Raw genomic sequence first — 15,485 nt, 5'->3', positions numbered from 1 at the left:
GCTGATTTCTCTTGGTTCAAGACAGTTAGCCTATCATGTCCCTGTCATGAAAATATTAACACTTGTTGCTTTTGAGGCCGTATTGTAATGTAAAGCTGTCAAGCAATCGTTGATTTCTATATTTTTTAGGGAAATTATCGCTTAACAGTGAAGGAGGGGTGGAAGAAATTTCGAGGCTAAAAGTGTCATCGCGGATCGAAAATGCTATAGGTTGCGTTGTTGTTGCTATTAAGTCTGGAATTATATCTCGCCCAAAGCAAAATTCGGTGATAGTCTCAGTGCAATTGTTGTCGATTGTGGCAGCGGAGTGTTCCTTCCTTCGTTCAACACTCTTTCAAACAAACGAAGTGTCGGACAATTGCCAGTTGATCGACGACGATCAATCCGTAACCTTTCGAAGGTGAGCACACTTCTGAAAATTGACAGTGACGTAAGCTTATAGCTGGCCAGCTTTGAAAGGAGTCAATTTTCGGGTGTGGCACAATTAAACGTAAAAGATAATTTTTCTAAATATATAGGACTAGAAAGGAACAAAAAGGCCGCCCCGGCCCGTCTCCAGAATGGCGAATGTCAGAAAAGACACATCGCCGACAAGCAACGCGTGGTCACGTGTGGTAGCTTCCTAGACCTTCTATACAAAAGGATTGTACGTACATCATGTAGAATACGCCAGTGCAAAGTATTTTCGACCAACAATTTCAAGCGTCTTCACATCTATAAGTACGATCGGCAGAATTTTTATTTGACTGACACGATTATGCAATATTTATTGAGTAATACTTAGCGTTTCTAAAAAAACGCCCGATGCGGTACAAAAATTATACCCACATATAGCCTTCGTTGACGCATTATCATTGTACACTTCTATATGATCATCCTCAGTGTTGCTTTATTACCACCTATCGTTGTAGTAGCCTGCGAACACGTTTTGTTAGTTGTGCATTGTCCAAAACTTTCGTCTTTTGGTCATAATTCATTTTCGTCACTAACATGTCTTATTGTAATGTTTACTTTATTTTTTATATAGTTTTGTCACGTTTAACCGCAAACGCTGTACAGGGCTTTGTTTTATTGGGTCTCTGTTGACATTTGTATTGGGTTTCTGTTAGACATTTAGGCAGTGTATCATGCCTCTGTGTATCACCGATATGGAACAACTCGTATCGCTATCTTTAAATGTTATTTTTTTTTCTCGTTACTTTTCTATTATATCCGCCATTACATTATATTCTTGCTTGCCTCGAATCTTACATATTGCACCATGGTAGGATGCTGGTTAAAATCAAAGATGATGGCATCGTACCGGTGTTAATGTTTTCTAAGCGACCTCTAACATCAGACACATGTCGCCGTAATTCGACTCGTCCTTTATCGTTAACGTACTATTGTAAAAAATAATCTGGTTCCTGGCATACTAGGACCTACTAATCGAATCGGAGACAGAAATAAACAAGTTCTTGTTCCTCCGGCAATTAACAGAACGGAGATCCGGACACACCTAAGATACTGATCGCCAAGTCGCAGCTAATTGAGGGTTTGACGCACCTCTGTTAAGTAGCTTCATTGCTTCCTTCTCGCTTCTGGTTTGCTATTTAGTCCTTCTTGCGCTTTCACAGTTGTCCGGGCCACCGTCACCATTTGCACGACGGCAGGCCTTTAACTGGGTTTCACCCGATTAGACAATTATTGTTAAACACATAAGCTGCAGGTTATTACACCTATTCGAATGTACATCGGGGAATTAAATCGGTGCTAGCTACTCCTTTACTCCTTTAACTACTTTAATCGGTCTAGGCATTCATGTGGTTACCCACTGTTTGTACGGATTACGTTCGGCATCGCGTATGGCCAAAAATGAGATAATTAGGGCTGATTTGTTCTTCCGCAAACAACTAAATGATATGTAATGAGCTCGGTATATGGCAAAAAATAGTTTCCTTGTGCTGTTACATACTCATCTATAATTAGTAAAAAAAGAAAAAAAAAATAGCTGATTTTGTATCGATCTGATTCACTCACGATTCGTACAAAAGCAAAAATAAGCCTGTTTGTAGGCCATGCTTTAGACATCTGAATATCAAATGAACTCTAACAAATCTGTATGTTTCAACACCCATATGACCATAGTATTGTTACATTGCATCGAATTGAACTGGGTCGTCTCTTTGCTGGTTCACTTTATTAATACGTAGGAACTGGACGCTCCGAAATAGCGGCAAACGGCCATACCACGAAGCGACAAGTTTCAAAAATTAATTTTAATGATCGGAGCATCCATTCTATTGGTTCATTTTCTCGTCTATTGTTCATGTAATCGTCATCGTCGAACCGTGCGCGGTGCGAATGTCCTCTATTTTTTCTTCGTTGCAAGAAAACACATCGTCACTAAAGGCGGCTGCATGAGGTTTCTCCAAAATCCATTTCCGCGAGATTAGGCCAGACTTGTGTACCAGGGAGTCTATCCAATTAGCCGCTGCTTTCGCTTGGCTTCTGTTGTCTATCATCACCTTTTTTTTTTATCGTGAACTCGCCGAAACTCTTGAGCAAGCAACTATGTCGACGCATCATGGCAGTAACAGGACGCAGTGAAAAAGTGCATCGAATTGATACGTAATCTATTTACTGCCTCTGTCTTCGGCGGCGGACATTGAACGCAGAAACGATTTTTTAGTCCGTTATTTTTCCAGTTTCCCCCAAACCGTCTACTGAAGGGATGCGGCAAAAGGCAAAGAAGCTTGTGTATGTCTACCCTGCATGTCTGAAGTGGATTAACACCTGATCAAGTTAAATAATGAATGTTAGCTATGAAGCCCAGAGATGCTTTTGCTACGAAAACTGTAGTCTCAAAACAAACGCGTACGATGACAACATCAGGGCTGGTAGCGATATCAATGATAGCAATAATACAACTGTCACATTCTACTTAAGTCTAATCACACATCATTTGCTTTCTGTTTTTCCTTCCTTCGTCATGCTATGTGTATTTAAGTTTCAGTAGACAGTGTGTTTATACAGAAAAGAAACGTTCTTAACTTGAATGCTTCTACCGCTAAGTCTGCCACAATAGGTTTATTCCGAGTCATTCGATCACAAGTAAGAAGTGTCGTCACGTGCCTAGTAGTAAAACCCTACTATTTGGGAGGTTACGTTAAAAAAAATGAACTACACGTCCTGTGGCTACACAAACGTTCAAGTTTGATGCAATAAATCAGACCGAAACATTTCAACCCACAAATGAAAAATGCGCCAGAATTGGATACGGGCAATAAAATACATTGAGTATATAGAATAACCGAACATTGCAAGATTGGAGCATGAATACTGGAGCATTCTTCGGCATTTGTTTCCAAGCGAGGCTAAAATGCTTGCTTTTCAACATTGATTTGGTTTGTAAAAATTTGTGTTGATACTGATATGGAGACGAAAAGAGCAATGATCTTTTTCGTTGATACTTATAGTAGCCGTTCGAAGCATTTACCAATTATTTGTCGAGCCTTCTCTGTTTCCTACTATACGCGCGCGTTACGCATGCCGCATCTTAATCTTTGTCTCACGATCCATGTAAGCCCATTTCCAGCCACCGTCATTTAGGTACATTAATCATGCTCGAAGGTATCACATGGATATATATATATATATATATATATCCTGTGCTTTTTTATAAGCGACAATTTTGCCAGACACATATATAGATACGTGCGTAAAAACTATTCAGAGGTATAGTGTGCTTTTTGTTTAGCCAACAAGGCTTTTGGGTATAGCAGTCTGTCAACCCTGAATATCCTGACTACCTGTAGCATTAATAGCTTCAGCTTAAAGGACACTGACGGATATTAACAGATACTAGACAATTACGCATTTACATTTTTATACATATTTATTATTATTTTGATAGGAACTATTTTGACCGGTCACGGCATAACGTGGACTGGATCATTATCACTAATAGTCAGTTCGATTAGTGCCTGCGAAAGAGTATGGCTGAACCGTATTCGAACCATTAGAGAAGTATATTATGTTTATTTGTAATTATTATTTCAGTCGCGACGGAGGGTTGCCAAAAATTCATTCCGGCACGCCTGTCAATGTCGAAGGTGTTCGATTGTACCCGCTACCCAGATTCTGAGGACTCAGCTGTTTGTCTTAATCTCGCGAAAAACCCCTGTGCGTATGTACCCTGCCAGCATGCTATCCCATTGGTATTGATTTGTTATCATGAGTATTGTTTTGGTTTCAACAAGTTACGAGCGTATATGTATATGACGATTCTGCCAGTCAACCTTATTATGCTAGGATAAAAAATTGGTACGACTCATTCCTTAACAGTTGGCAGAAAGAAGTTACTGCCATATTCATAAGCAATTTAAATGATAGCGCCCACTCATGTATCATCACATACATAATTATCTTTCACATGATGAACTGACTGAATCCGTATTCCAAGACAGGGTGCGGGTACCGATGCGTTCCTTTAGGTTAAGATACGTAAGTTTCGAACATATCATTAAAGGCTAAACTTTTTTTATTCATACAATGGGCACACAGCGCAAATGTGTATAGAATGTGCGAATCAATCATATTTCTTGCTGTTACTTTTTAGCTTGTCTGCCAAGCGAGTTTCAATGTCCAGACCAGTCGTGCATCCCCAAGGCATGGAGGTGTGATGGCGTTCGTGACTGTGCCTTCGCCGCCGATGAGGCTAACTGTACATGTTCGTGTCTTGTTACTACAATGTGCTTCTCAAGCATTACATTACCGACTTGCACTCAATAAATTAAGGCATGCTTTTCTAATAGCAGAAACCTTACACATTCTAGCCATCCCAACAAAAATCGACCTCACCCAATGATTACGTCATATGTCGTAAGCAAAGAGCGTCAATAGGGCAACCTTCATCCACATGAAGCGCATATGTTTATATTGAGACCCTGATAGATGGCCGACAAATTTAGCTGTTCACGTGTCTTGTTTTACATGTACATCGTCGCTCTCACTTCAGCATGCAATGACGAGGAGTTCCAGTGCGATTTCCGCTGCATACCGAAAACGTGGCGTTGCGATGGAGAAAAAGACTGTATGGACGGTGCCGACGAACGGGGGTGTCGGCCCCGTCGAGGTAAGAGATGTTCCCGAAAAATCGTATTGCTACCTCGCCCACTGGCGTTGATTTCATACGAACATCATATCTAATGGAATCTCTGGTAACAACCAGAGTTTTTCTACTTATTTCTAGTAGTACAAGTAACGCATTAGCGATCCACAGAACTTATGGATGTAACTAAAAGCGACCTCGAAATAGCTCTTACTAGGTAAATCGTACACTCTTTTCCGGATGCAAGAAGCTTGACGTTTAGTACCACACATGTAGAGTTACTTGGTAAAATGTATCATAGCAATATGCATACACCTAGAAATAGGAACGGCTTGCATTGGCGAGTTTATCGGTTAATTTAGCATTACCAATCCAATGTTTCTGGCATTAATTATTCGCTCTAGATAAAATATCGCGCATTAAGTAAAGGCCCGCAATGAACTGACGGCTTGTAGAACGCGTTTTTGAATTTCTAATACTAAGAAAATGTGAGTCCGAGCTAATATTATCTCTTTCTGTGAGCTCATTTCTTATGTGTGATAATAACACGAGGTCTCGTAAATGTATGTTAATTGTCATTAAATTAGGTAAATTATGATTAGGTCCTCGATGATTTGGCCCTTTAAGTCATCAGCAGGCGTATTTTTCATTTGTCTGAAACAAGCAAAGACAAGCGGTAACGTCTGAATTTACCCTGCTGTTGCTAGCAAATTACGTTCGGGTTACACCTGGTTCGTTTGCAGAGTGTGGCCCAGATCGTTTCCAGTGCCATGACGGGTCCGGATGTTTCCCGAAACGATGGGTTTGCGACGGAAAGGCTGAATGCAGAGACCGTTCTGATGAACTAGACTGCGATAAGAGGACAGGTGCTCTATGCAAACTTTCTCGGAGTGCATAATCTCCTTACACTTACAAGCGACGCATTATTCGTTAAACGATTAATTGGATTTCATTGTTAGAACGCAAAAATAAGAAAAAAAAAGTAACTCCTATGTAGCGAGGGATATTTACTTTGACGTTTCAACTGAATCCGCAGTCAACTTTAGATGTCGGCTGCAGTTTTCTAGCGATGTATTTCATTTGTTACGGTATTTTTCGCAGAGTGCACTTCTGGAGATTTCCGCTGTTCTAACGGTATCTGTATCCCGCAAGTGTGGCGTTGCGATGGCCAGCATGATTGCAAGGATGCATCGGACGAAGAACGCTGCAGTCCCGCCCAACGACTGGTCAACCTTATCTCCACAAACCACATCCATTTCAAAAAGAAGTAGCAGGTGAAGCTGTCCAATGGAAAATCGCTATCAAGTGTCATATAAGAGGCCAGTAAATGTCGAGAAACGCCAGTGACAATAGCCGTAAATAATGATCATTACCTCCCATCATTGGCATCAGCTCGCCGTCAGAACAAAACCATCATCTTCATGACAGATTCCTTGCAATGCTCCAGATTGGCTCATAAATGGTATCAGGTCTGCTTTCAGATATTGCTCATCGTATTTCATTGACTTTTTGGTAACAGTTGAATCGCATGTGTCTCATTCTAATAATGACATTGAGCTAGCAAACGAGAATGATACATAAATACAGGTACCCGATCAATCAAAATACGTAATAGTTGTAAACGTTTGGGGCTAGCTCGTTAAGATGGTATTGAATTATTGGTATAATTTTGCCCTTTGAAAAAACGCACCAATGCACCTCCATCGTAGCGTATAGTAGAAATATCGCGCCCGTAGAAACGAGAAGGCAGCTATTTCTGACAATACCAAACCATCAACAGTTTAATCTAAATGCCATCGGCCGCTGGCTAGAAATTCGGATAAAGTGGTCCAAATGATTTCCGTGCCGAATCGTTCACAGAATAGTACCGTCAAAAATTAACTTGACTGCGTCTACGGCTGAACTTAGATAAAAGCGTTAGAGAGTTAAGCAACGCACTACAATATAAACACGGCATAGTTCTATTAGAGCGCAGTTTCATTAAATGAAGCCTTAACCAACGCTGTGAGCAAACATCGTAGTCAGAGTAAATGATAGAAAAGATTCCATAGCATTCAGTGGAAATCGACGCCGTTGACGATATCTCAGAACCATATAACTACAATTGCATATATTGCCTATAGCTATTGGATCCCTTTATCAATAGAGGAAAACATTCACAAAATCAGTAAGACGTGACGACTCTTAAATATATAAGGTTTAAACATGAAGCAATGCGACTACTGATAAACGAGGATATGCGGCTAATTTTCAGTGATATAGATCTGAGACAAAGTAGAGAGTCAAGGTTTATAGCTCGACAAAGACCTTCGATGTATTGATGAAGTTGGCTAAGTGCCTCCACGAACTGGACTCCGTCGTTAGGTTACAAGCAGAGCTGTTCGACCATTAAATATATATCCATGCTATCCATGTCCTTGACACCGTTACTCATTTGTCAAAACGTATGGACGTTCAAGGTGTGATCGTAGTAAATTATTTATTTCTTGCTTTTTATACACACACAAGAGCACAAAGAAAACTATTTATTCGTTCGACGTCGAGATATGTCCAGGGGTGCATAGATCGCTGCTGGAATTTTTAGGGAAAGAAAGCTATACTAGTTACGATCGCCGTCATTTTCAACTGCATTGGTCTCCTTCGATGGTAGTCAAATATAAAATTTATAGTGGACTCTGATTTTGGACACGCAAAAGTGTATTGGCCAAGAAGTGAAAAAAGATCAGTACTTCTCCAGACGTATCGCGACGTCAGAACGGTGCCTAACGTACGCTCATTACCTATTTATATCTTCAGTATTAAATTGTGTATCCGAGTGTCCTGCTTACTAAACCGACCGAACGTTCACTGGTTCCGTACGATTTTTGTGAAAGTTGCAATTGAAATAGTTGTCGGTGGCTTCCCATAGATGATAATAATATAACAAATTTACTGCATTTTCGTCGAAAGTTTCAACTCAATAGCGTCTTATAAACAATTTCATACCTGGACGGAAACAAACATTTTTTGCCATAGGAACAAGACACTGTCTAGTACACCGTGTTAATAATGCCTACTATGGAAATATATGTAGTCCCTACAGTTGTGAAATATAGTGTCGGCGATCGGCTCATGTGCTGACTTGGGCAAGCTGCTAATTGTTGCCCATAGATATCAAACAAAACTTGAACACAGGGGTACCATGCTACAGAACTCATGACCATGGCGCGGTGTACTCGGAAAGTCAGGTATAGACATTAAGTCCCGAACATGAAGCTGCAAAACGAAATGTACTATCATTATTTCAAGCAAATAGATACCCCGGAAGAGCGGCCGGTGTTTTCGACCGATCACGGCCATCAACCGGCCGCTAAACCAACCGGCAGCGTATTCGGCTGTTGAAGGTATCGCTTGTCCGGTTCTAGGAAAATACTCGAAAAAAATATTTTCACCTGCCTATATGCTCTTACACAGTATAAATAGTAAACGAATTAGATTGTACTTTTGTGCATGTGCGTGTATGTTTGCGTGGTAAAGTTCGATCTGTCTGTTGGGCACACAGCCCGACTTTGTTCTCGTAGCTTATTTAATAAATGTAATGACCTATGTCTCCTTATTATTCAAACATGTTTTTCATAATGATCATTTTAATGATTTAAGATAAAAAACAAATGTGTATTTGATACATATTTATAACTTGCAAGGTACATAAAATAGCTACTATACCTGCTTGTTTCTGTTTTATGACCATTCCCAAGTAGGCAGAACCCTGAATAACTTCAAATCCCATTGAGAAATAGTGCTTTTATTTATTGATTGAGCCTGCAACCCTTTCGACTAAAGGACGATATTCTTTATGTCATGACTAACCGAAGATACGACACGGTCGTCATAAAATGATTAAAGGTTACAGTAATCTCTGGTCCGGCTGGTTGTTAAGCTGGAGACCCAGTGGACCCTTGGTAGTTTTCAGGCAATGGAAATTTGTTTATCTGCAATAAATCTGAGTCTCTATCAAAAACATTAAATTAGCATTAAGAGTATGCGTGAGAGAAACTCAAACCCAGCTGTTCCTAATATGTTTTCATAAGACGCATTGTGTGTAGTGGGTCAGATCGTACTGGTTCAGACTATTGGTTTTCAATATTGCCTGCCATTTGGCAATCACCACGCTCAGATTGCTTTTCTGGTACGTGACATAGTTCTAAATCGGAGATATAATTTTCTCTCACACTTGCGGTGTACGCTATGAGCCTATCAACGATATCAGTGGAAACACGAACGTAAGCATTTAAAATCTAAATATATAGGACTATCCAACTTTAGTACAACAGAAGCAAAAAAGTCTGATTTCTGCAAGAATATTGCTGTTAGAAAATACTTTTTGCGATACTCACAGTTATTTATCAGGTAAAGTTATGCCATTATTTCTAATCTAATTGCTTGAATAGAATGGCCTATATCTCATCTCTATTGCAGTGACTCTGCTTATCCTATTATATGGAATGACTTTAGGCAAGTATCTTAATATAATAAAAAAAAAAAAAAAAAAAACTGATCTAGTGCGTTATGGGAGTTAGCAAGTTTTCTCCGTCTTCACTACAGCCAAAAAGAACACGCTCTTTCCAACCAAACTGATATAGCTACGCATCTTTGACTAGGTTCAAATTCGTTTATAGATTTTTCTTTAGTCCATCTTCAACAAGTACGGATAGCTCTTACTCGAATAGCTCTAAAATGAGAATGTATCCCTCATCCGAAAATGTGAAACTCTATCGTAACGTTATTTTTATATAGTCAATCGAACGCCCTCTTTCACTGCTAGAACTAGGATGGCTGTCACACAATTAGTAACGATATCCAAAAAGCATAGGGGCATTATTATTATATTTTTGTCTAGTTTATACAATATGAAGCGTATGTAGCAATTTCATAAGCTTGCATTGTTATTGATGCTAAAGGAGCGCTAAAGTGATCAAAATCTTTCCGCCTTCACCAGCTTTGTAGCGCTGTAAAGGCGAAAAAAAAAAAAGTTTATTCGATATGATGATATTAGTACGTTCTTATTTTCAGATTCGAAGTAACGACTGCATCCTGGGCATTTCTACCCATTTATCTATACGTCTACACGTATAAGTCGCAGTATTTTGCCAGCGATAATTCAACTTATAACCATATTTATTAAGGATCCTTGCTGTCTATAGAAAAGATACAGAATGTAAATAGTTTAAGCATGAACAGTCTGTAACTGAGATCTTCGGGAGGCTTCGAAGCGACGAATGTTATAATTGAATGTATAACAAGAATGAACTGGACATGAAACCTCTCGTATCGGATGAACTGAACATCGACTCCTTAGTAAACCTAAAGCCAGCTTTTGCTAAGTAGGTCATATGGAAAAGGCCGTATAAAAAGTAATTATTTATTTTTTAAAAAATGCCACAAAAATCAGCTCAACATATTTGCGTTGCATGTATTGAAATCTGATAAAGACCAATCGTTTCTACACACTCGATTTACATGGAAAAAGATCAACCTACGTTAACGAATATTTATACGCCATTCAAGAGTATATTAACTCTGTAAGACTTTCCAATTCCAACAGGTGCAATGTTCCAGTCGTGTAAATTTTTCAGAAAGGTAACCCACTTTAACTGCAGTAAATGCTTTTCTTTGATATACAGAGTGTAAGAACAGGAGCATCGATTGTCGTATGGAAGCCATGTTTGCAATAATAATATTGCCACCATAAGTCATACAATTCTCAGATGAGATAAGGGAAAGCTCGATGCATCAATAAAACCCCAACAGTTTTGCAACTCGAAAGACAATTTCTGGATCGTTGCGGTTTGCAGTGGCAATTAGATCAAGGGGTTACTTTCAGTAAATTGATCAGTGGATATCACATCGAAAAATACGAACGTTCTGCGTACGTCTAGAGGCTCCTTTGCCAATAGCTTGAAATTAACAGTTATGAAAGCAGAATGTTTGTCGTTGCTCAAGCGCCCTTTTAGTCCGCTGTCTTAATAGAGTGTCGCTATCTTCCCCTCCACTGGGGCCCCTGTCCGAATCTCCAGGAGAACAAAGAATCTGGGGATTGTGTTAGAAAAAAGTAAATTCTCCTTTCAAGAGAAGAGGGGTCATACCTTGAAAACTATTTTACTATTTTGAGAAATGTATATTACTATTCCGAGATGAACTCGTAAGAACCTCCATTGCACTGGACATGATATGGGTGTTTGTCGAGAATTTTTAAGAGTAGGTCCTATATTATTCATCCATAAGAATCGTCTATGACGACGCGTCGTTCTTGTTTATAGTTATCCCACCACAATCCTCGACTTTTGTAGTAACGCTTCCGAATTGGTTTGTAATCTTATTACATCGCTCTAATTTTCCAGGGGCGCAGCTCACAATTAATCTTGCAATATGGTTACGTGGCTGGACAGATGTTGCGAGGGCATTTAATTCTTTGAATTCCCGCCAATATTTTACAAATTGGCAGGGATGAGGAACCAATGCATATCCTTGATCGGGTGAGGCTGTGCAGAGTTCATCTTCAGTTTTTGAGATTCTTTTGTATATACAGCCTGATTCGAACAAGTTTCCGTTCTTTTTGAAATAATCTGCAGCATATTAACTCGGCGCTCTGATAAGTTCAAAATGGGCACGTATGGAGATGAGCTTTTCGAGTTAAGACAATCGAGTTGAATTTCTATAGATCAAAAATCTTCAAGAAGAAACTTGAAATCCGATGATCAGATACCTAAAGAACGTGGCATTATTCTTGATTCTTTGCACATCTCCATAGTTGTTGATCGTAAAACACCACCGACATCTAGAAATGGTTTGATTACTGTGGATAGCCATGTTTAGTGCAAGTACTTCTTGTCCGGTTCGCGGAGTACTATAAGTACTACCCTATGCAGCACGGGACAAAGCGCGACGCCCTCGCCCGTATAGGTTAAGTTTCTTTAAAAATGGCTTATCTATATAAGCGGCTACCATTTAAGATAACATGTCGACAGACGTCATTTCACTTTTGCGGGTGGGTACTTCACGTAAGTGTCTAGGTCCTCTGCTTACGTACGGAGGAAAATTTGCCTGGACACAGGCAAAGGTAGTCTTGTTCCAGTCATCGCTGAAATTACTAGTGCGTATCTATCATCTTTCGGTGCTGATTACCATCGGTCAGGTGCATATCGGTACCAATTGGAGGCACCTGATCAAGACATGGCTCTACGTAAGAGTCGTTGGGGCCCCTATCTGAACCTCCAAGAGGACAAAGAATCTGAGCAACTACATTTCGGTAGAAGGATGTTTTATTGCTGCAATTCGCGAGCTGGGGCCACACAAATTCAAAACTTTGTTTTTTATCTATCAAGTAGTTGGTGGCGTTTTCATATCTACAGCGTTCTCTAACATGAAGAATTATTATATTTGTTTAAGGGAATTCTAGATTATTCACCTGATAGACAGTAAAATGGAGTAGGACGTCAGTTTAGTGGAGAAATTTATGATCGCAGTAATGTGGGACTGATCTGTTACGGAACCTAAGTGTTTTGAGTCCTGCATGCAGTTCTTCCGTTAAACGCTGCTCAAAAGATAATCGTGGCACCTGGGTGACAAGTATTTAGCCTACTGACATTTCGTTCATGGTAAGAACCTACCTTACCCGTAGGAAGAGCCCTAGGAAATTAGAATGTACCCGTAAAGAACCATTCCTATTTTGTAGCAGCAGACCTGATGCTCGCTTTCAATGCCGCCAATATGGCTAACCGTAAATATTTGATTTACGTGACTTCAGTAATCCAGAGGTGGTGCCTGTGCACATGCAGAGAAAATGTGTTACGTTTTCTTTGTCTGTGCGCCTTCAATTCTCGTCCGCTATTTGATTCGTTTTCCGTTCCTGTGATACTGCCTCCTTATCGTAAAGCATTTATATCTATGTTAATTATCGTATGCAAATGATAAGTTGTACCTATGCAAATCAATTTAAAATATGCCATTGAATTAACAAAGAAATTTGTTGACTATTTATCAGACGAGCTTTTGACGATGTTGGTAAATTTTTGAGCATTGAAGAAATAATTAAAGATCTGGAAGAAGAGTTATCTTCAAAGCAATTTTCGTACGAACTAACACTTTGGTTCTAGGACTTCTTATAGACTTTGTACTGATTACAAAAGAATGAATCGATATAGCACTAACTTAATCTGCTTTGATAGTGCTGGCCGTGCTAACGATACCACTTTGAACTCGTTATAGAGTACCTCGGTTCTCTAAGGACGCCTGGACTTCCACTCGAAGCTTTTCGTTAAACTTACAACCTTGTCAGCTCAATAGCTTCATAATCGTTCTTTTCTGCTACTGAAGCTTGAATTACAGGAGTCGTCTTTATCTTTATGTATATTTATTTTCGGCAGTTTATAGCTAATCTTCAACATATAATTTGTTGTTGCAAACGTAACTAATTCAGCTTCTGAATTATTTTTGTAAGGTCTTCGAACTCCGTAATCTTTGAAGGTTGCACCTAAAACGGAATATTTTTGTTCCCAGTTCAAATAAAACCTTGCAATCCTAAAGCCTTTTAGGACACATCGGTTTACTTCAATTTTTTAGTGTCTGTTGAGCATAAAAATACATGCTTATATGGAGTGCGGAAGGTACATTGTCCCGACTTCCATCATCACTGGATATTTTTAACACAAATTTTTAAACCATATTGTTTAGACGCATTCGAGGTTTTTTTTAAACAGAAAAAAAATGCTAGTCTTTATAAGGGTCTTGTTTATAAAATTACATGTACGCTATAATGAAAAACGCATATATAAAAATAATCCCTTGACACTATCGTATATCTTGATCGAAAAACGTCTAATAGTTCTTTCGTCAAATCCACTTGCTTAGAGACTTTGCAGTGGCCTGCCGAATGCTTGTCAGGCAGTACGTCTCATCATTCAGCTACCTCGCGCCCTTTAAGCTATAAATATAATGGCTCTGTAATCTGCCGCCCAAGTGTCCGTTAGGAAGTTCTCAGCTCTCTTGAAATGATTAGTGCAGAAACCCGCTTACCTACTAGAAACCCTATAAATGGGAAAATAAAAGAAGCAAGCTGTTTTACTTTCCTCGAACATTTTTCGTACTACAGTATATTAAAGCGGATCGACGTTTTTAGACAAAATGGCGATAGATATACAGTCATTTTCTGTAAAAATGCTATATATAACATGTCATTAAACATGTTCTCTAACTTCGAGCATAATAATAATAATAGTAGCGTATAGATTTATCCTAATGATATCATATTAATTTAGTTTTAATTAGTATAATTAGCTATACATGGCCATTATCAGATCAGCATCATTTGATCAGTGGATTTTGATAATTTCTTACGTTCGACAGAACACTGATTTGTAGCAGTGAAGATCGCCAACAAGCAATCGTAGGAGCTGCACTAGCACAATTTCTCCATGGCAACGGTAACGTGAACGATGCAAAGTTGGATGAACATTTAGAAAATTGGCTTCTAACTTTTAAAAAGGTCACCTACTTTTCTCGGCACTCGATGCTGGAAGCAAGTCCTGCCGCTTGAGCCTTAATATCAACTCATATATAAATAAATGATTGTAGTAACGGCAATATTGATCATTTAAAATAGGATCAAATTATATTTATTTAATCTTTGTTTCGTTTCTGTGCATCTGTGTCTGCTTTAATCGGTTGTCTGTTGCTGCTGCTGCTCACAGTAGCAATACTACAGTATGTATCGTTGGACTTTTTTATCGGTCACATAAATTCATTTTAATCGGATTTATGATGATTTTCGTATGTTGTAGTTGCTATCGTTTTTGCTCTCTCAGAGTTGTAATTATAGTCCTGGTACTCCTTGTAGTTCACTTGATATTTTCCTATTGGAGTAGGGGTTCCGTACGAGTCTGTATTCGTGTACGTATCGTCAATGTAACTTGTTCCATTTCTTACTTTTCCCCTTCGTCCGATGTCGCGTGTTACTATTGGCTTTTTTTTTTTTTTTTTTACACTCTTTCTTCTATTATTTCACGATAGACTGGCTGTTGGTAACGAATTTAGATTAGATCGCGGTCTGTACTAGCGGGCGTTTTCGTGTCTTTTTGGTCTATTGACGAGACGTTTTTTACCTCTGGTCGCCAGCACGGTTTTGTGGCACAACAGTATAATTAATAGTATTGATGTAAACCGTAAATAATAGCAAGGTACGTGATCGTTCCATGATGCTCTTGTTTGGACTAAACATAGCATTTTTCAAATAGAATATATGACGCCGCTGTCACCACAACATTTTTAATAATAGCCGTAGAATTAATATTTTGCCTTCTTTCATATAATTATTGTAGGCGTCTTGCTTCCCCCTGTCTTTTATATATGTATAAAT

The 15,485-nt window shown here is 39.1% G+C and overlaps 1 protein-coding gene across 3 annotated transcripts in view; it reads left to right on the top strand.

Moving 5' to 3' along the window:
- Positions 1 to 8,690, top strand: part of LOC111247735 (atrial natriuretic peptide-converting enzyme-like) — a 59,360-nt gene extending 50,670 nt beyond the window's left edge. For all 3 annotated transcript variants that reach the window (XM_022799021.2, XM_086984603.1, XM_022799022.2), the window contains 5 exons: positions 4,042 to 4,164; positions 4,601 to 4,711; positions 5,000 to 5,116; positions 5,836 to 5,958; positions 6,194 to 8,690. In XM_022799021.2, coding sequence (XP_022654756.1) covers positions 4,042 to 4,164; positions 4,601 to 4,711; positions 5,000 to 5,116; positions 5,836 to 5,958; positions 6,194 to 6,363 — 644 coding nt within the window. In that variant the 3' untranslated portion in view covers positions 6,364 to 8,690. The remainder of the gene's footprint in view (positions 1 to 4,041; positions 4,165 to 4,600; positions 4,712 to 4,999; positions 5,117 to 5,835; positions 5,959 to 6,193) is intronic.
- The last annotated feature ends 6,795 nt before the right edge of the window (positions 8,691 to 15,485 follow it).

The sequence above is a fragment of the Varroa destructor genome, unplaced genomic scaffold (genome assembly GCF_002443255.2).
Source record: "Varroa destructor unplaced genomic scaffold, Vdes_3.0 BEIS01000003.1, whole genome shotgun sequence".
Lineage (NCBI taxonomy): Eukaryota > Metazoa > Arthropoda > Arachnida > Mesostigmata > Varroidae > Varroa > Varroa destructor.
Note: the sequence above shows the minus strand (reverse complement) of the source record. Positions and strands in the feature narration are given on the sequence as shown.